The sequence below is a fragment of the Pecten maximus genome, chromosome 17 (genome assembly GCF_902652985.1).
Source record: "Pecten maximus chromosome 17, xPecMax1.1, whole genome shotgun sequence".
In the NCBI taxonomy this organism is placed as follows: domain Eukaryota; kingdom Metazoa; phylum Mollusca; class Bivalvia; order Pectinida; family Pectinidae; genus Pecten; species Pecten maximus.
The window spans coordinates 6,313,127-6,336,206 of record NC_047031.1 but is presented as its reverse complement, the minus strand read 5'-3'; the positions used below and the strand labels follow the sequence as shown (position 1 = coordinate 6,336,206).

The 23,080-nt window shown below is 38.7% G+C and overlaps 1 protein-coding gene across 1 annotated transcript in view; it reads right to left on the bottom strand.

The window, feature by feature from the left end:
- Positions 1–23,080, bottom strand: part of LOC117315738 (coronin-2B-like) — a 60,613-nt gene that overhangs the window by 5,909 nt on the left and 31,624 nt on the right. Inside the window, 12 exon segments of the mRNA XM_033870091.1 lie at positions 1,238–1,333; positions 6,089–6,265; positions 7,129–7,297; positions 8,227–8,429; positions 12,397–12,453; positions 16,126–16,146; positions 16,148–16,240; positions 18,105–18,217; positions 19,242–19,338; positions 20,383–20,487; positions 20,674–20,793; positions 22,550–22,714. Of these exon segments, the coding sequence (XP_033725982.1) occupies positions 1,238–1,333; positions 6,089–6,265; positions 7,129–7,297; positions 8,227–8,429; positions 12,397–12,453; positions 16,126–16,146; positions 16,148–16,240; positions 18,105–18,217; positions 19,242–19,338; positions 20,383–20,487; positions 20,674–20,793; positions 22,550–22,714 (1,416 nt within the window).

Here is a 23,080-nt window from a genome sequence, read left to right as displayed (position 1 = left end):
TGTCTGGACGCCTTAACCACCCAGAGGTAACGAGGGCTAGTGATAAAGTGTCTGGACGCCTTAACCACCCAGAGGTAACGAGGGCTAGTGATAAAGTGTCGGGACACCTTAACCACCCAGAGGTGGAGGGCTAGTGATAAAGTGTCGGGACACCTTAACCACCCAGAGGTAACGAGGGCTAGTGATAAAGTGTCGGGACACCTTAACCACCCAGAGGTAACGAGGGCTAGTGATAAAGTGTCGGGACACCTTAACCACCCAGAGGTGGAGGGCTAGTGATAAAGTGTCGGGACACCTTAACCACCCAGAGGTGGAGGGCTAGTGATAAAGTGTCGGGACACCTTAACCACCCAGAGGTAACGAGGGCTAGTGATAAAGTGTCGGGACACCTTAACCACCCAGAGGTAACGAGGGCTAGTGATAAAGTGTCGGGACACCTTAACCACTCCGAAAAATAAATACAGAAAGTCTCATTTATAAATCTCTTTTGTAATGTAAACATGATTGAAGATTCAAGATCTGCTATATAAAATTGGTTTGAATTAATATCTGTGCCTAATGCTTTCTGTGACAAACTCATTATGTATATAATAAGCATGTTTATCCTGAAATAAACCCGGGGGTCAATCACATAATCTTAATTTAAAAGTAGAGGGTGGGTTTGTTGTAGGAAGATATGACATAACATTTGTAAGCAATAAGTATGGGAGGGCTTATTCCCAGACATGGGCTTATTGCTGGATATGTACCAGCAGGTTTACAATCACACAAATAAGTAAAAACAAAATACATCTATCTAAACCCAGTGTTGATCCACAAATAAGCCCATCTTTATTGATGCAGAATCATCAATTTCAAAACAGTAATGAATTTGGTTAACATTTGTAAAAGCCATCCAACACTTCAAATACAATTTTTTTTTAGGATAAATAGGGATTGGGAAGGCCAGGTGAAGGTATGGGCCATTTACCATTGTTTTAAAAATTCTTATTGGCCCTTTTCTCTTTGTCTATGTTAGACTTTCAAATTCTTATGGGCCATAAAGAATGTGTATGCCCCCTATGGCCCATGGCACATGTCCTTCCAAACCCCTGGATAAACACAGAATTTTTCTAAAGATGCAAAAAAAAAAGTATCACGTGCAAAATCTCTACCAGGAAAATGACCCAGCACTCAAGGTCGTTGTTATCCCGATAAACTATCATCATCACACTTCTGGTCTACATATACAACCTACCTCCGATTCATTCATTGACACTTCCTGCCACAGGTGCATTGTGGGTAAAGTGTTAGGGCTGGGAGAGGAAGCCCATACCTTCTTGATGTGAACTTTCTACAAGAATAAGATCACCATGGCGACAGGTATATATATGTATATAAGCAAGAAACCGAATACATGTAGAATGAAGACTGCAAAGCAATACTATCATATGATACAATAGTGGGAAAAAGTCAAACGGAAACTCTTATCCAGTCATACTTTGATCCTTCCATTTGATACTGAGAAAGGAAGGTAAATTCAGGGTTGCCAACCTGCTGTGATCAAAATCTGGGGTCAAGGGTCACACAATGTCAAAGGCTTTATAATCAATTTTATTTTTGTGTCAGTTATCAAAATTTTTGGTATTTGATATACAGTGAAACCTGACTATACTGACCACTGACTTTAATGACATACTGTCATGTCTGATACACTGTCTTTCCTGACACACTGTCTTAACAGACACTGTCATATCCGACACACTGTCTTTATACCCGACACACTGTCATATCTGACACACCATCTTAACTGGTCCCACAGTGCATGTGTTGGTTATGTCAGGTTTCACTGCATGTATTTCAAATTTTCACAATATTATGAAAGTTTTCAAAATTCTGATTAAAACTGACTTAACAAATACTTGCAGCATTGAAATTAAAAGAATAGTTTTTGACAATTTTATGTTTTTGGAAGCCTGCAGAGACAATATTATAATTAACTATCACCAGGAAGTCTTGATATCTAAACTTGTTGATATTTTAGTGGAGCAAGAGTTTCCATTTCACGTGATTTACAGACAGAACTACAAAGTAAAGAAAATAACTAATAATACAGAAATACCTACTCTCTGTACTGCAATATATTGTTACCTGTAGTGTTGAAATGTTTCATCAAGATTCATATATTCATAACAATCTTTTGATGCTTTTGAACTAAATCCTACACAATCATATCAATTCTAGTAAATAAAATAAAATCTGAAATTGCAGTCATTTAATAAATCATTTGAGTATACATGCTTCTTTATGGGTATATATGATCAGCTGTTATGCATGCCATATGATTCTCTACTCTAGGACAATCTAGGATGGACATTCCAGGATGGACAATTCAGGATGAATAATCAAGGATGGACAACCCCGATTGGAAAATAAAGTCGGACAATTTCGGACAATTAATCTGGGCTGGACAATCTAGTACGGACAATTTAGGAGGAATACTCTAGGCTGGACAATCAAGCATGGACAATCTAGTATGGACAATTTAGGAGGAATAATCTAGATTGGACAATCTGGCATGGACAATTTAGGAGGAATACTCTAGGCTGGACAATCAAGCATGGACACTCTAGTATGGGCAATTTAGGAGGAATAATCAAGGCTGGACAGTCCGGCATGGACAACAGAATCTCAGTATGGACAAATTAGGAGGAACATTTATACTTCCATTCCGACAGCTATTTAATCATACATAATAAAGTTGATGTACTGAAATAAGGTCCACAAGGGGACAACATTTATCAGCCAGCAAGTGTTTCAGAAGGATGAACAAGAGACCCCAAATGTGATTTGTCATTTAAAAATATTACATTCTTCACAAACTAGAATTTTCTTTTTTTACTTACTTTATCTATATCATGTGATAAGCCCAGAGGTGGACTAAATACTGCATTTTGCAGGACAATGAAATTATATTTGTAAGTTTTGCTGAACTGCAATTATATACATACAGGTCTCAGGACTTACCACTAGACGTGGACTTACCACTATAGATGTGGACTAGACGTTGACTTATCACTAGACGTGGACTAGACGTTGACTTATCACTAGACGTGGACTAGACGTGGACTTATCACTATAGATGTGGACTAGACGTGGACTTACCACTATAGATGTGGACTAGACGTGGACTTACCACTATAGATGTGGACTTACCACTATAGACATGGACTAGACGTTGACTTACCACTAGACGTGGACTAGACGTGGACTTACCACTATAGATGTGGACTAGACGTGGACTTATCACTATAAATGTGGACTAGACGTGGACTTACCACTATAGATGTGGACTAACCACTATAGATGTGGACTAGACGTTGACTTATCACTAGACGTGGACTAGACGTTGACTTATCACTAGACGTGGACTAGACGTTGACTTATCACTAGACGTGGACTAGACGTGGACTTATCACTATAGATGTGGACTAGACGTGGACTTACCACTATAGATGTGGACTTACCACTATAGATGTGGACTAGACGTGGACTAGACGTGGACTTACCACTAGACGTGGACTAGACGTGGACTTACCACTAGACGTGGACTTACCACTATAGATGTGGACTAGACGTGGACTTACCACTAGACGTGGACTAGACGTGGACTTATCACTATAGATGTGGACTTACCACTATAGACGTGGACTAGACGTGGACTTATCACTATAGATGTGGACTAGACGTGGACTTATCACTATAGATGTGGACTAGACGTGGACTTACCACTATAGATGTGGACTTATCACTAGACGTGGACTTACCACTATAGACGTGGACTAGACGTGGACTTATCACTATAGATGTGGACTAGACGTGGACTTACCACTAGATGTGGACTAGACGTGGACTTACCACTAGACGTGGACTAGACGTGGACTTACCACTAGACGTGGACTTATCACTAGACGTGGACTAGACGTGGACTTACCACTATAGATGTGGACTAGACGTGGACTTACCACTATAGATGTGGACTAGACGTGGACTTACCACTATAGATGTGGACTAGATGTTGACTTATCACTAGACGTGGACTAGATGTGGACTTACCACTATAGATGTGGACTAGACATTGACTTATCACTAGATGTGGACTAGACGTGGACTTACCACTATAGATGTGGACTAGACATTGACTTATCACTAGATGTGGACTAGACGTGGACTTACCACTATAGACGTGGACTAGACGTTGACTTATCACTAGATGTGGACTAGACGTATACTTACCACTATAAATGTGGACTAGACATTGACTTATCACTAGATGTGGACTAGACGTGGACTTACCACTATAGACGTGGACTAGACGTTGACTTATCACTAGACGTGGACTAGACATTGACTTATCACTAGACGTGGACTAGACATTGACTTATCACTAGACGTGGACTAGACATTGACTTATCACTAGACGTGGACTAGACATTGACTTATCACTAGACGTGGACTAGACGTGGACTTACCACTATAGATGTGGACTAGACATTGACTTATCACTAGATGTGGACTAGACGTGGACTTACCACTATAGACGTGGACTAGACGTTGACTTATCACTAGACGTGGACTAGACATTGACTTATCACTAGACGTGGACTAGACATTGACTTACCACTAGATGTGGACTAGACATTGACTTATCACTAGATGTGGACTAGACGTGGACTTACCACTATAGATGTGGACTAGACGTTGACTTATCACTAGACGTGGACTAGACATTGACTTATCACTAGACGTGGACTAGACATTGACTTATCACTAGACGTGGACTAGACATTGACTTACCACTAGATGTGGACTAGACATTGACTTATCGCTAGATGTGGACTAGACGTGGACTTACCACTATAGATGTGGACTAGACATTGACTTATCACTAGACATGATGGACTAGCTTATCACTATATATGGACTTACCACTAGATGTGGGTTTATTGCCAGATAAAAACAGAATATTGAAGAAAGTACTGAAAGCAGAAATAAGTCATGCAAACTAGCGTTACAGAAACGGCTACACTTCACACAGAAGGTATAGACTTTCTAATAATAGCAGAGCATTGTAAATATTTCATCATTGTCAACAGTACAGTTATTACTTGTTCACTGTAAAGACACAAACAGTTTAAATGTGATCATCTGCAGTCATTAGGGAGGATCAGGCAGGCTCAGTGGAGGAGATGACCAGCAGAAACGCTAATCAGCTACCTAATGGTCTAGGTCAAATCCATACATAAAACTGTCCATGGTACTTGTATATGTTTTTTTATATACTTCTGACAATCAAAATAAATATGTACAGTGGACGAGTCCTTGCCACACCTAAATCCATGTCCCCATGGTTCACTACGGACATTAGCAGGTCTGGGTTTTACAAACATCAACTTCAGACCCTATCATACACTGGGTTAAAGGGCTTTTCTAATATCATCTATGTGGAAGGGAGGGGAGGCACTTGTAATAATATTTGATGGGTGGTGAGATCTCTGAAACATGCTTCTAGCCTCTCCAACATGGTTAATTTTTGAATGGTCATATTGTAATGCGAGATTTTTTCCGTACAAGTTTTATATTGATAAAGTGCATCCTTTATTATCTCTTAGCATTTTCAAGGTTCATATATATAGTAAACAGCAATTTTGTAGTTACTGAGTGTTTAGCAAAGTTTCTACAGAAAAGGATAGTTTTAATGTATAAAACAATTACTCAAAGCTGATTGGCTATAATAATAAGAAATACTGATTGGGAAATAATATACTGAGAGCTCAAAGCTGATTGGTTAACTATATACTGCGAGCTCAAAGCTGATTGGATAAAAACATACTGAGAGCTCAAAGCTAGTTGTTAATAATATACTGAGAGCTCAAAGCTGATTGGGTAATGATATACTGAGAGTTTTGATTGGCTAATGATATAAGGGAGCTCTAATCTGATTGGTTAATGATATATTCAGAGCTATGATATAATTGGTTAATAGAACTATAAAAGGTTTATTCTATTTGCTGTGTTAGTCACCGTGCCAAAACATCACAACACTTACATGATTGTGTTCCTCTGGCTGCTGAGGCGAGTACCCCAGTAACAGCTCCACAGACTGTGTATTGGGGGAGGCTTTATTATTCAAAGGTTTAATTAAAGGGGGACAGTTACTATTTCTGTAATTTGGGTTGGGATTAAGGTATGGTCCCTGGCCTTGTTTTGATGAATTGCTCGATATCTAAAACAACAGATCAGAAATCGTTTTTAAAATCTTGAATGAAACTTTCTATTTTCTATAAGTATGAAAAAAAATCCCAAACTTCTTTTTGGCTATAAATAATTTTTTTTTTAAATTAAAACACACATATACTTGATCTTCTTTTGAAATTCTAAAATGAAAATCATAGGGTCAGATACTGTATGTACGTGTTTTCCATTTAACTTGAAATTCCTCTGAACTTCTCACAAAAGATCATAATGTACCAGAAATTGGACATTGAATAAATCCATTCTGTCTTAATTGCACTTGGACTTGGATTATCAATATCATTTTGCTTGCCCTGGGAGAACTTTTTTGAAAACTGTCATTAAGTTGTCAATCAATGAGAAAAATTTTAATAGCTTAACTAAAATCAAAGTAATTGTTTATGTTTCTATATGGGTTCAGCAAAGATAAGTGACAAGATATTTGCTAATGATCATTTCTTTCTATTCCTTATTTATTCACGCTAAACCATTTTTTAATTCAAGTGCTGTGTAGCCACGTCCGGGTCAGCAAAATGTTTGGGATCTACCTGACAAATGTTTAAAATTCGGCTAAGTGGTTATTTCCAGATTACAATAGTCTTTTTTATTATCAAGTGATAATTGAATACCAATAGTTAGTGTATTATAATCTGTATATTATAATCAGACACCTGCTGAAAACGTCATCTAAATGGCAGTGCCCCTTTCCTCAATTATGTGCACACTTTTAATGCCCTTATTAGGAAGTATATGGCATATACACGGAAAAGAAAGGCTGACAACTTAAAGCTTCATGGTAGACATTACAACAAAGATACAGATACGGATGCTGAAAACGATAGACGGCATACTTACATCACTGTTACTATCGGGGCCAGTGAACCCATTGGTCGGCGGATCTTTCCCTGCAGGAGATGTTGGTGTCCACACTTTCTTGACCGCTGTCCTGGAGGCTGGACTCTGGTCATCGGAATGTGACTTTTTCAGATCTAATGGCTTGATCTTCTTGTCTAAACTCGGGTCACTGTAAACAAAATGATGGTTATAGAGCAGGAAAAAGAAGATCAGCTTGTTGCTGGGTGCACCTAAAACAAATCTGTGGGAGAAACTACACGTTTGATGAACTCTTTACGTACTCATTCAAATTTTGCGGTCGCTACCGGAAGTAAAAGCTGGATAGTACATCCTTAGTGTATTGGAGCATATGGCTATCACATCAGACGTCAATAAAACAATCTTTCACTGTTGTGTGATGCTTAATATTAAATGAAGTTAATCATATGGAATGAGTACTAAGTACGGAAACCCTTTCACCCAATTTTTCCTTTGAAATACGGCGAAATCACCAGGCAGAATCGCGGGAAATGACATGTTCATCGGCACGTGTCACATGTGTCCAAGTGATCATCTCTTATCGTTGTGTAAAAATATTTTACGTATTTCTTACTTATTTTGATGATAAACATAACTCAATTATATATATTCTATCGTTTTTAATAGCTTTGTGTTCAACAACTCCACAATCTCGCAGAAAATGAAAGTAAATTTGAGGCTGCCATTTTGAAGCTATGTAAACAATTTGGCATGAACTGACAGAATTCTTTGAAATAGACAATCTTAACGAATGCATATACTTCTGGTACGTAAAACAATTCATCAATACAATATTTTCATTGCTTATTATTTCTTAAAAAACATAATTTCCATGTCAATTCCTTAATATGACTATGCTGAACCAGCAAGTAATATCAACATCTTTCACAATTTTAGTCGACACAAAGGATGGAAGGCATGTTTATTGGGACGTGTGTAGTCATCATGAAGGATACAAGTGCACATTTTTTGGACGTGTGTAGTCGTCATGAGTTCGGATAGAGCTAATAAAACTTCAGAGATGTAACTTAACATATCTTACCAGGTCAAACAAACATAATCACCAGGTAAAATCCTCACCTTAATGACACAAAGTCCTCATTAGAACTGAGTCTTTTAATATTTTTAAGTGAAGCTGGTTCTGTGCGCTGCTGTCGATGTTGGCCGGTCTGTCTTCCCGTCTGAGCAGAGGTCGTCTGTCCAAACGGTACAGGGCGGTCAAGGTGAGGTGGACTAAGAGCTTTGTATGTTGTTATCGTCGGAGTCTGGGCTAGAGACCCATCCTGTAACGATCATTGGCAGATACATTTTAAAAGGGATATAACTCTGGTGGAAAAATGAATTTTTTCAGGCAGACAAAAACATGTATTATCCATTCTCATGTTAGTGGTACTACAGTAACTGCAAATCTATATACCGTATTTGACCTAATAAGGGCGCAGGGCGCGGGTAATTGACAGTGGGGGCGCCCTTATTAAGATTAGTTATTCTGAAGTTTTATGAAACAGACTATACCTTATAGCAGAATACCCAAGGTTGTGGAAACGGTAAATTATTCAGTCATAAAAATATTCCAGATGAAAATATCTATTCATTATCATATATTAAGCTTAAACATCACTTGAATACTCATGTAAACTTGTAAACCATGCCAGCTGATCTTTAGACCAGAGAACGTGCGTTCCACCATTTATGTTCAAATGGAACTCTTTCGTGTTCTATTTATAGAAACAGGTGATTTCCCAGATCATATCAGACATCGTTTTCTTTGACCTAATAATTGATTTACAATGTCTTTTACTAGCTTTCTGTTCTGAACAAAAGTTATTTATCAACAAGAATGAAGTCTTTACTTTATCTTCAGATAAAGATGGTAAGTTATTATTTGTATGTGTGTTTAGTTTTGGGTGCTCTTTGCACTGACATGTCATCTGTAGCCTGTAGGAATACACAAAATGTGGCGAAAACATGTGTTCCAGTTACTTAATTTGCTGAAGAAAATTGAACACATAAAGTAGCAAAATATTTCACATGAATTATTACTTTTGAACACCATTTTGAAACTCAGTCAAAGATTTATTTCCTTGAAAAAAGGTAGGGGCGCCCTTATTAGGGCAGGCACCCTTATTAGGTCAAATACGGTATTTTTGGAGCAATCAAATTTTGGCAGATTTATGGTGCATTGATGATTTGGTGATCCACAATATAAAACAATATGACAAACCCTTTTAGAGTTATCTTAACAATGCAAATTTTCATCATGAAAATTGCTCAAATATGTATTGTTACAGTATTCATGTATATGTGATAGACTTTAATGTTGAAAAGTTTTGACCACAGCGATGCTCAGCCCCTTTTGATGATACACAGCCCCTAGGCCTGTGAGTTATGTATATAAGTGTACATGCAGTTTCATCAAAATATCTTAAACAGTTCTAAATTATGCGGAGTTCTAAGCAAAGTTGTATGGAAAATTCCATGCTCAATTGACCTTTGACCTTACATTGAAAAACAAAATGTGCCCCTGATCTAAACTACACTCATAGCATCTGTGTGTTTTAATTGCATGTAATTGTTTCAAGTTTCATCCAGATATCTGACAGCTGAAGTTATGACCATGGATAAACTTTATTATAACTGCAAAGGAAGAGGAGAGAAAAGGCTGAGTAATATTTCTAAAACAAGAAAATATTTATAAGACAAGAATGCCCCCGCTACCACTTGACACCCCAAAACACAGTTCGGTGAGGATCGCATCAGCAGTTCTTGAGATTAGCTAGTTAGTTACATTGCATCCGGATGGGAATAGACTGGATGGGACGGACATGGGTAACACTATATATATATATATCCCCCCCCCCCTGGGGGGACATGGTTCACACTATAAATATATCCCCCTGGGGGACATGGTTAACACTATATATATATATCCCCCCATAAGAGGGGGGGGGGGGGGGGGGGGGGGCATGGGTAACACTATATATATCCCCCCGGGGGACATGGGTAACACTATATATATCCCCCCGGGGGACATGGGTAACACTATATACATATCCCCCCCCTGGGGGGACATGGGTAACACTATATATATATCCCCCGGGGGACATGGGTAACACTATATATATATCCCCCCAGGGGACATGGGTAACACTATATATATCCCCCGGGGGACATGGGTAACACTATATATATATCCCCCCGGGGGAACATGGGTAACACTATATATATATCCCCCCCCCCCCTGGGGGGACATGGGTAACACTATATATATCCCCCGGGGGACATGGGTAACACTATATATATATCCCCCCGGAGGAACATGGGTAACACTATATATATATCCCCCCCCCTGGGGGGACATGGGTAACACTATATATATCCCCCCGGGGGGACATGGGTAACACTATATATATCCCCCGGGGGGACATGGGTAACACTATATATATATCCCCCCGGGAGGACATGGGTAACACTATATATATCCCCCCGGGGGGGACATGGGTAACACTATATATATCCCCCCGGGGGACATGGGTAACACTATATATATATCCCCCCCTGGGGGGACATGGGTAACACTATATATATATCCCCCCGGGGGGACATGGGTAACACTATATATATATCCCCCCGGGGGACATGGGTAACACTATATATATATCCCCCCGGGGGACATGGGTAACACTATATATATATCCCCCGGGAGGACATGGGTAACACTATATATATCCCCCCCGGGGACATGGGTAACACTATATATATATCCCCCGGGAGGACATGGGTAACACTATATATATATCCCCCCCCCCTGGGGGGACATGGGTAACACTATATATATCCCCCCCGGGAGGACATGGGTAACACTATATATAAATCCCCCCGGGGGGACATGGGTAACACTATATATATATCCCCCCCCTGGGGGGACATGGGTAACACTATATATATATCCCCCCGGGGGGACATGGGTAACACTATATATATACCCCCCCCTGGGGGGACATGGGTAACACTATATATATATCCCCCCGGGGGGACATGGGTAACACTATATATATATCCCCCGGGAGGACATGGGTAACACTATATATATATCCCCCCCCCTGGGGGGACATGGGTAACACTATATATATCCCCCCCGGGAGGACATGGGTAACACTATATATAAATCCCCCCGGGGGGACATGGGTAACACTATATATATATCCCCCCCCTGGGGGGACATGGGTAACACTATATATATATCCCCCCGGGGGGACATGGGTAACACTATATATATACCCCCCCGGGGGACATGGGTAACACTATATATATATCCCCCGGGAGGACATGGGTAACACTATATATATATCCCCCCGGGGGACATGGGTAACACTATATATATATCCCCCCGGGGGACATGGGTAACACTATATATATATCCCCCCAGGAGGACATGGGTAACACTATACATATATCCCCCCGGGGGGACATGGGTAACACTACAAATATATCCCCCCGGGAGGACATGGGTAACACTATATATATAACCCCCGGGGGACATGGGTAACACTATATATATATCCCCCCGGGGGACATGGGTAACACTATATATATATCCCCCCAGGAGGACATGGGTAACACTATACATATATCCCCCCGGGGGGACATGGGTAACACTACAAATATATCCCCCCGGGAGGACATGGGTAACACTATATATATAACCCCCGGGGGACATGGGTAACACTATATATATATCCCCCCGGGGGACATGGGTAACACTATATATATATCCCCCGGGGGAACATGGGTAACACTATATATATATCCCCCGGGAGGACATGGGTAACACTATATATATATCCCCCCCCCCCCCCCCCCCCCCCTGGGGGGACATGGGTAACACTATATATATCCCCCCGGGGGGACATGGGTAACACTATATATATATCCCCCGGGGGGACATGGGTAACACTATATATATATCCCCCCGGGAGGACATGGGTAACACTATATATATGCCCCCTTGGGGCATTTAAAGTGTCACCAGGCAAATTGTAACTCTCAAACAAAATCCTTTTCTAAAATTAATGTTTAACCAACATCATTATATTGGATAAATTACATCATAATTCCTACAAACAATTTAACACAAAAACTACAACTAAGCCACAGGCTCACTATTATCTACTACTAACACAAACAAAATGGTAATCAACAAGGTCACGACTTAAATAGTCAGAACGTTTTACCTGTACGATGCATTACCTGTTTCTGAACAGCTTTTGCCGACGTGCACTTTGGAGAGTTTGTAACGCTACCATCCTGTAGACATGCAACAGTGAAATGGAATGAAATACTGTCTAGTACATGTATGTAATCTACTGGTCCAACATATACCGGGTCAACAGACAGACAATGTCTAGTATGTAATATACCCGGTCAACAGACAGTTAACGTCTAGTATGTAATATAACGGGTCAATAGACAGACAATGTCTAGTATGTAATATACCGGGTCAACAGACAGACAATGTCTAGTATGTAATATACCGGGTCAACAGACAGACAACGTCTAGTATGTAATATACCGGGTCAACAGACAGACGACGTCTAGTATGTAATATACTGGGTCAACAGACAGACAATGTCTAGTATGTAATATACCGGGTCAACAGATAGACAACGTCTAGTATGTAATATACCGGGTCAACAGACAGACAACGTCTAGTATGTAATATACCGGGTCAACAGACAATGTCTAGTTTGTAATTTACCGGGTCAACAGACAACGTCTAGTATATAATATACCGGGTCAACAGACAATGTCTAGTTTGTAATATACCGGGTCAACAGACAACGTCTAGTATGTAATATACCGGGTCAACAGACAATGTCTAGTTTGTAATATACGGGGTCAACAGACAACGTCTAGTATGTAATATACCGGGTCAACAGACAGACAACGTCTAGTATGTAATATACCTGGTCAACAGACAGACAATGTCTAGTATGTAATATACCGGGTCAACAGACAGACAACGTCTAGTATGTAATATACCTGGTCAACAGACAGACAATGTCTAGTATGTAATATACCTGGTCAACAGACATACAATGTCTAGTATGTAATATACTGGGTCAACAGACAGACAACGTCTAGTATGTAATATACCGGGTCAACAGACAGACAATGTCTAGTATGTAATCTACTGGGTCAACAGACAGACAATGTCTAGTATGTAATATACCTGGTCAACAGACAGACAATGTCTAGTATGTAATATACTGGGTCAACAGACAGACAACGTCTAGTATGTAATATACCGGGTCAACAGACAGACAATGTCTAGTATGTAATATACTGGGTCAATAGACAGACAATGTCTAGTATGTAATATACCTGGTCAACAGACAGACAATGTCTAGTATGTAATATACCAGGTCAATAGACAGACGACGTCTAGTATGTAATCTACCGGGTCAACAGACAGACAACGTCTAGTATGTAATCTACCGGGTCAACAGACAGTTAACGTCTAGTATGTAATATAACGGGTCAATAGACGTCTAGTATGTCAACTGATGTGCAAAGTCTACAAAATCAATGATACATTTATAAGTCTTGAGTGATTTTGTGAAAAGTCTACAAAGGAACTTTCTCATGATGCTTTTGTTTTTGGAAATCAACCAACATTAATTCATATCTAACAAGAGATCCCAGAGGGATCTTGGCGCCCACCATTGAATGATCTTTATAGGTTCCATGTCAGATTGATCTTTTCTCTACTTTTCCCTTCCTCTAAGTCTTACTAATCTGTGTAAATTCAGAAACAGCCCTCTAGTACTTTTCAAACAAGGGGAACCTATATATAAAATTAAGATTTAGCGATAATGGCTGTCTGTTGTTTTCGGATTGGTCCCAAAATGCAACACCAGGGACCAAGGGGAACCTACATATGAAATTTGAGAAAGATCCCTTCAGTACCTTCTGTAAAATAGCGATAACAAACTTCAATTGGACCTAAATACGAAAATTTGAGAAGGATCCCTTCAGTACTTTCTGAGAAATAGCGATAACAACCTTCAATTGTCAAAATCTAAGATGGCTGCCTGTCGGCCATGTTGTTTTCTGATAGGTCTCAAAATGTAATATGCATAACTAGGCACCAAGGGGAACCTATATATGAAATTTGAGAAAGATCCCTTCAGTACTTTCTCAGAAATAGCGATAACAAACTTCAATTGTCAAAATCCAAGATGGCTGCCTGTCGGCCATGTTGTTTTCCGATAGGTCTCAAAATGCAATATGCATAACTAGGCACCAAGGGAAACATACATTTGAAATTTGAGAAAGATCCCTTCAGTACTTTCTCAGAAATAGCGAAAACAAACTTCAATTGTCAAAATCCAAGATGGCTGCCTGTCGGCCATGTTGTTTTCCGATTGGTTTCAAAATGCAATATACATAACAAGGCACCAAGGGGAGCCTACATATGAAATTTGAGAAAGATCCCTTCAGTACTTTCTCAGAAATAGCGATAACAAACTTCAATTGTCAAAATCCAAGATGGCTGCCTGTCGACCATGTTGTTTTCCGATTGGTCTCAAAATGCAATATGCATAACTAGGCACCAAGGGGAACCTATATATGAAATTTGAGAAAGATCCCTTCAGTACTTTCTCAGAAATAGCGATAACAAATTTCAATTATCAAAATCCAAGATGGCTGCCTGTCGGCCATGTTGTTTTCCGATTGGTCTCAAAATGCAATATGCATAACTAGGCACCAAGGGGAGCCTACATATGAAATTTGAGAAAGATCCCTTCAGTACTTTCTCAGAAATAGCGATAACAAACTTCAATTATCAAAATCCAAGATGGCTGCCTATCGGCCATGTTGTTTTCCCGATTGGTCTCAAAATGCAATATGCATAACTAGGCAACAAGGGGAGCCTACATATGAAATTTGAGAAAGATCCCTTTAGTACTTTCTCAGAAATAGCGATAACAAACTTCAATTGTCAAAATCCAAGATGGCTGCCTGTCGGCCATGTTGTTTTTCCGATTGGTCTCAAAATGCAATATGCATAACTAGGCACCAAGGGGAGCCTACATATGAAATTTGAGAAAGACCCCTTCAGTACTTTCTCAGAAATAGCGATAACAAACTTCAATTGTCAAAATCCAAGATGGCTGCCTGTCGGCCATGTTGTTTTCCGATTGGTTTCAAAATGCAATATGCATAACTAGGCACCAAGGGGAGCCTACATATGAAATTTGAGAAAGATCCCTTCAGTACTTTCTCAGAAATAGCGATAACAAACTTCAATTGTCAAAATCCAAGATGGCTGCCTGTCGGCCATGTTGTTTTCCGATTGGTCTCAAAATGCAATATGCATAACTACGCACCAAGGGGAACCCACATATGAAATTTGAGAAAGATCCCTTCAGTACTTTCTGAGGATTAGCGATAACAAGAATTGTTTACGGACGGACGGAGGGACGGACGGACGGACGACGGACCACGGACGCAGGGCGATTTGAATAGCCCACCATCTGATGATGGTGGGCTAATAAAAGTAAAGATAAGGTAGTCTTTCTGTCAAGTTAGATAATCTAAATGACATGCATATAGCAGACTATCAAACTGATTAAGGATATATCTGTATTATCAAACTTCATGCTCAATTCAAAACTTAAACAAAACAGAGAGACAAGTTAACACTCTTGCATCAAAGTCATAAATTCTAACTAGATTTTGTTAAAATAAAAATTCTAATGAGAGAAGTAAATTGACAGACTCAAATCCAAACTTCATGCTTCAATAGTTACAGTTAAAACATGCTTCAAACCAATTTAAACAGGGTTCTACAGGATGTCAAAGTCTGACAGCTCAAAAACAAAATATATATATCTGGAGTTGTGTCCTAAAACATAACAGAGATATGTGTATGATAATTGACTTCCGGGTTCTATCCTAAAATCCACTCCTTACCAAGAGAGATATCAAGATGGGCTTCCCGGTTCTGTCCAGAAATCCATTCATCTGCTGACAGCGACGGAATCATACTGGCTGTTGGGGGGAAGATGTCTTCGTGGAATTTGTCCGACTGCAATGAAATCAAAATCATAAGATCATGGATTCCTTGTTCCCAAGACTGTTTTTCATCAACTAATATGATCCTTTTCTCCTGTAATATTATTTAGTTCTTCTTTTTGAGAAAGGTAACAATTTGTAATTGATGACAAGCATACTGGTTGTTGCTAAAGTGATAACGATATGTCCTCGAGCAACCCCCTACTGAAAACAGTAACAGTGACCTTGACCAAACAAGAGATCCAGAGGGCCTGTATCGCAAAAAAATCAGAGATATTATGGTTCTTTTTTCGGCATAGCCTCTAATATTGTTTTAGCCCTGGATATGACGCGACAGGTGGCATTACTGGTCAAGATGAAGTATATGATTGGTCAATGTAGCGGTCAATGCAAAATGCAGATATGCAGTTAAATACGAAACAAAGTTAAGATTGAATGCAAGCTAAATAAGTGGATGTATCTTTTCAAATGACACATTAATAAAATCATATTCCTGATTCAAATGCAGTCTTATTATCACCCAAAATGATTCAAACTGATCTAATTGTGTTATCCGTGCTGAAACGCATTAGTTCGTTGATTTATTTCACCAGCAGTATTACATTATAACCACCAGCATTAAACTATGCTGTTTATCTTTTTTAGATATTTCTTCTTTTTATTTACTTTTTATTCATTTTCAAATTTAGTTTACAATACATGACATATACAAACTACATGAGTAAAGACAAAACAAAAAAATAGCGATAACAAACTTCAATTGTCAAAATCCAAGATGGCTGCCTGTCGGCCATGTTGTTTTCCGATTGGTCTCAAAACGCAATATGCATAACTAGGCACCAAGGGGAACTTACATATGAAATTTGAGAAAGATCCCTTCAGTACTTTCTGAGAAATAGCGATAACAAGAATTGTTTACGGACGGAGGGACGGAGGGACGGACGGACGGACGGACGGAGGGACGACGGACCACGGACGCAGGGCGATTTGAACAGCCCACCATCTGATGATGGTGATGATGGTGGGCTAAAAACAACATTCACACTTTATACATTAACACTTACACTCCACCAAAGACAATTTTGTGATCTTTGTATTAAATTCAATTTATTAAACTTTATTCAAAAAGCATAACGTCAGTGAATAAGAGTATAAGTACACACAACAAACAAACAGAAGAGAGAGAGAAAAAAGAAAGGAACAGACAAACAAACGAGTGTACAAAAACTACTGAAAACATACACAGAAAGGACATAATAAACCTAGGCCAGAGATGTCGTATATTTGTATTATTGTTTTAAATTTGTAGCCATTGTTATATTTGTGTGTCAATATGTATTTTGTTTTTAATGTAACTTTTAGATATTGAAAATTTTATGTGCTTTTAACTCAAACTTAATATTATGGTTCTTCATCATTGTGTGAAGTTTGATCAAAATTCCCAAAAGGAGTGAAGTTGCTAGAGAGCTGGCAAACTTTTGTGTTACAAACAAGAAATGGAAAGTAAACCTCAGTCAGTGGGTTGTCTAACCCTCCCACAGCCTCAGGTAAGGCAACATAGAATCTTTTTTTGTCCTTTCTGTTTTTGTATATTTTCTTTGTTATTTTTATTCTTATTGAACCTACATTATGACATATTCAAGAACATTTGAGTTTAGAGTAATTATTAAGAACAACTATTTTTGTGGTGTGAAAGTGTACCTGGTGGTGTGTAAATTTGAATGTTAGTCCTTTTTCATGTGTTTTGTATATGTCATGTTCTTTAAATAAAATCTAAAATAGAATAAAATAAATATAAAAAAAATAGACTACCATATCTCTGGTTGGAAATTTCACACCCTCATGGAAGAGAAAATATCAATATACAGGTAGCTCACCTTGCGAGGGACAATCATTGATATGGGTTCAATGGTGTCTTTGGCAGCCAGAAGTTTGTAAAACCTCATCACTTCGCATTTACTCATATCACAGCCTCGCTTTGGCATAACACCTAAAAAGTCAAAAATAGAACACATGGAAATTAAAGTATTTTGTATTTGGCACTTTGATCTTCAGGGTAAGTGCATGGGAGAATTTTTTATTTTTTTTTCCCCTTCAGGGCAGTTAAAAGGGGGGGGGGGGGGGGGGAGGGAGGGAATGAAATGATTTTTTTGGATGCTTTTATTTTCAATTATGTGATTATCATTGAGAAAAATGAGATGATTTTTTTTGCACCCTCAGCTCATTAGGGTTAAGGGACAGAAATCCAATGATCTTACAAAGTTTCACTGTTCATCTTACAAAGCTTGACTGTTCATAAAAAGAAAGTTTGACTGATCCTAACAAAGTTTGACTGGTCATCCTAACAAAGTTTGACTGGTCGTCCTAACAAAGTTTGACTGGTCATCTTAAGAAATCTTGACTGTTAATCTTAAGAAAGCTTGACTGTTAATCTTAAGAAAGCTTGACTGTTCATCTTAAGAAAGCTTGACTGTTCATCTTAAGAAATCTTGAGTGTTCATCTTAAGAAAGCTTGACTGTTTATCTTAAGAAAGCTTGACTTTTCATCTTAAGAAAGTTTGACTGTTCATCTAAAGAAAGTTTGACTGTTCATCTTAAGAAAGCTTGACTGTTCATCTTAAGAAAGCTTGATTGTTCATCTTAAGAAAGCTTGACTGGTCATCTTAAGAAAGCTTGACTGGTCATCTTAAGAAAGCTTGACTGTTCATCTTAAGAAAGCTTGATTGTTCATCTTAAGAAAGCTTGATTGTTCATCTTAAGAAAGCTTGACTGGTCATCTTAAGAAAGCTTGATTGTTTATCTCAGTAGTTGACCATGTTAAATACCTATTAATAAAAGATCCTAGCTGAGTAACTCAAAGAAAAAATAAATTTTGAGAGTGAAAATGCTAAGTAATAATCAATATACTTCCTCAAAATCATGAATAATCCAGATAACCTTTCATAATTTTTTTTCATAGTCCAGCAACTTTAAGATAACAAGGCTGTGACAGTAATTCTCTTAAAAGAACTTACCGAAACCTCTTTGTGGGAAAGGTGACTGGTACTGATTGAGATAGTGAATCGCGGTTGAGTCGTCCGTTATCTCAAAGTATCGAATATTTCCATCACCCTATAAAACAAAATTACGAACATACTGAAAATACCTACACAAATCAATTTTCTACAAATCTTACTGCAATAATTTCACAACAAAATCAATTTTCAACAAATCACAATTCAATAATTTCACCTCAACATCAATTTTTAACAAATTTTACCGTAATAATTTCAGACTCTGTCTTATATGTACAGTACACTGTCCATAGTAAATAAAACTTATTTTTACACATACTCATTATGTGCTATTGGAACAGATTAATTGTCCAGTTTGGTTATCATTTTGAGCCTTTGACAATACCTGGATTTGACCTATATTTACCTGAAAGTGTAATCAATGAAATGGACCTTGAATCACCTGGTTTTATTAACTGTGTACATTTCCATAATTGTCCATTTCATCAATTATCAATTTTGTTTATTCATCTCTATTATCTTGTTATCTTTGGTTTTAACACAAGACAAGAGATATTCACTGCTACTCAGGGTACTTCCTTTGATAGCCTTATTCTCGGGAGAAGGGAGGTAACTCCATCCTGAGACAGCCTTATTCTCGGGAGAAGGGAGGTAACTCCATCCTGAGACAGCCTTATTCTCAGAAGGGAGATAACTCCATCCTGAGACAGCCTTATTCTCAGAAGGGAGGTAACTCCATCCTGAGACAGCCTTATTCTCAGAAGAAGGGAGATAACTCCATCCTGAGACAGCCTTATTCTCAGAAGAAGGGAGATAACTCCATCCTGAGACAGCCTTATTCTCAGAAGGGAGGTAACTCCATCCTGAGACAGCCTTATTCTCAGACGGGAGGTAACTCCATCCTGAGACAGCCTTACTCTCAGAAGAAGGGAGATAATCCCATGATTGGATAGCCTTATAGTCAGAAGAAGGGAGGTAACTCCATCCTGAGACAGCCTTACTCTCAGAAGAAGGGAGATAATCCCATGATTGGATAGCCTTATAGTCAGATAAAGGAGATGACCTCCATCCTGAAACAGCGTTACTGTCATAAGATGGGAGGTAACCCCAACCTTTGACAGTTTGTTAGTAGGCTACTTACCTTACCAGCAATGTAGAGGACCTTGGAATCATAGTCGTAGAAAGGAAGTATTACTCCACTGGAATTATCCATCTCTATCATGTTTATAGGAGTCCGAAAGTTTTTCTACAGCAAGCAAAAGAGAAAAGTCTTTTTAACACAAAGAGAAGCACACATATTATTATAAAATGTCTATAAATATACACACAGTACTAACATATCCCACAATTCTCCAGTAATATTTATGACATCACATGTCATTTCTCGAGCCATATTTATAGGTATATCTCGCATTCCTCTTGTTATACTTACAATATCCCACAATGCCAGCTGGCGGTTAGACATCCTATCAAAACCTGTAGTGATGAGTTTGTTTTGGTTGCTGACAAACACCACTTTAGACGCTTTGTTTCCAACATGTCCTTGTGTTTCCTGGTAAACAGATGGCAAAAATACTGAAAGGTCAGACACTCCAAGGGAGACAACTCAGTAACTTGTTAAGGGGGAGAACTCAATAACTGAATAGCTCAGACATTTCAAGTGATACAACTCAATAATTGAAAATTTCTGAAATTTTAAGGAATATAACTCTAAGTTTAAGTAGATGGGACATTTAAAGGGTGACAACTAAATATTGACATAGTCAGGACATTTAAAGGGAGACAACTCAATATTGACACAGTCAGAATATTCAAAGGGAGACAACTTAATATTGACATTGCCGGGAGATTCAAAGGGAGACAACTCAATATTGACATTGCCAGGATATTTAAAGGGAGACAACTAAATATTGACATAGTCAGGAGATTCAAAGGGAGACAACTCAATATTGACAGTCAGAATATTCAAAGGGAGACAACTCAATATTGACATAGTCAGGAGATTCAAAGGGAGACAAATCAATATTGACATAGTCATGAGATTCAAAGGGCGACAACTCAATATTGACATGGCCAGGAGATTCAAAGGGCGACAACTCAATATTGACATAGTCAGAATATTCAAAGGGAGACGATTCAATATTGACATTGTCAGGAGATTTAAAGGGCGACAACTCAATATTGACATTGCCGGGAGATTCAAAAGTAGACAACTCAATATTGACATTGCCAGGAGATTAAAAGGGAGACAACTCAATATTGACATAGTCAGGAGATTCAAAGGGCGACAACTCAATATTGACATTGCCAGGAGATTCAAAGGGCGACAACTCAATATTGACATAGTCATGAGATTCAAAGGGCGACAACTCAATATTGACATAGTCAGGAGATTCAAATGGCGACAACTCAATATTGAAATAGTCAGGAGATTCAAATGGCAACAACTCAATATTGACATAGTCAGGAGATTCAAAGGGCGACAACTTAATATTGACATTGCCAGGAGATTCAAAGGGAGACAAATCAATATTGACATAGTCATGAGATTCAAAGGGCGACAACTCAATATTGACATAGTCAGGAGATTCAAAGGGCGACAACTCAATATTGACATTGCCAGGAGATTCAAAGGGAGACAAATCAATATTGACATAGTCATGAGATTCAAAGGGCGACAAATCAATATTGACATAGTCATGAGATTCAAAGGGCGACAACTCAATATTGACATAGTCAGGAGATTCAAATGGCGACAACTCAATATTGAAATAGTCAGGAGATTCAAATGGCAACAACTCAATATTGACATAGTCAGGAGATTCAAAGGGCGACAACTTAATATTGACATTGCCGGGATATTCCAAGGGAGACAACTTCAATATTGACAAAGTCAGGAGATTCAAAGGGAGACAACTCAATATTGAAATTGTAGGGAGATTCAAAGGGAGACAACTCAATATTGCATAGTCAGGAGATTCAAAAGAAAACAACTCAATGCCTGATTAGTCCATACATTTCAAGGGAGATAACCAATATCGTAATAGGCAGCACGTTTAAAGGGAGACAACTACTATCAGCATCATAATATTGTAGAGGGACCAAATTTAACCAGAAAATATCTCATATAAGTTGTATTTACACAGAACCTATGAAATGATCAGTGAACCTCCCTCATTTACAATTAACTGTGATCTTTGAATTCTCTTCATCTTTCCTGTGATTGATACTCATTGCCTGTGGTTCTATGTTGGTACTCATATACTTTCTCCACAAAAATACAAATTATCACATCTCCTTAAACCCACCATGGCTACGGAGCAGATTCGGGGATCAATTATCCGAAGGTTGCGATCTTTACATGTGGAGGCAAACAGACTTCCTTCACGATTCCAGGACATGGAAAACACAGTATCCTGGTGACAGTCGACTACATTGATAGGTTCTGCCTGCTCAATGTTCCACAAAATACACTACAACAAACAAGCACTCATTGATAGAGAGGTGTATGTGTCATAAAATTCAGTATATATTTACAAGATAACAAAATGATTCTGAATGACTCTGAAAAACTTATTTTCTTTACATCAGACTATATACTCATGTTGTGACCAGCAATTAGTTTGTTTGTTTGTTTTTTGTTTAACATCCTATTCACAGCCAGGGTCATTTAAGGATGTGCATGGTTTTGTAGGTGGAGGAAAGCCGGACTACCCTGAGAAAATCCACCGACCTATGGTCAGTACCAAGCAACTGCCCCAGGTTTCGAACTGGCAATTCAGAGGTGGAGGGCTAGTGATAAAGTGTCGGGACACTTTAACCACTCGGCCACTGCAGCC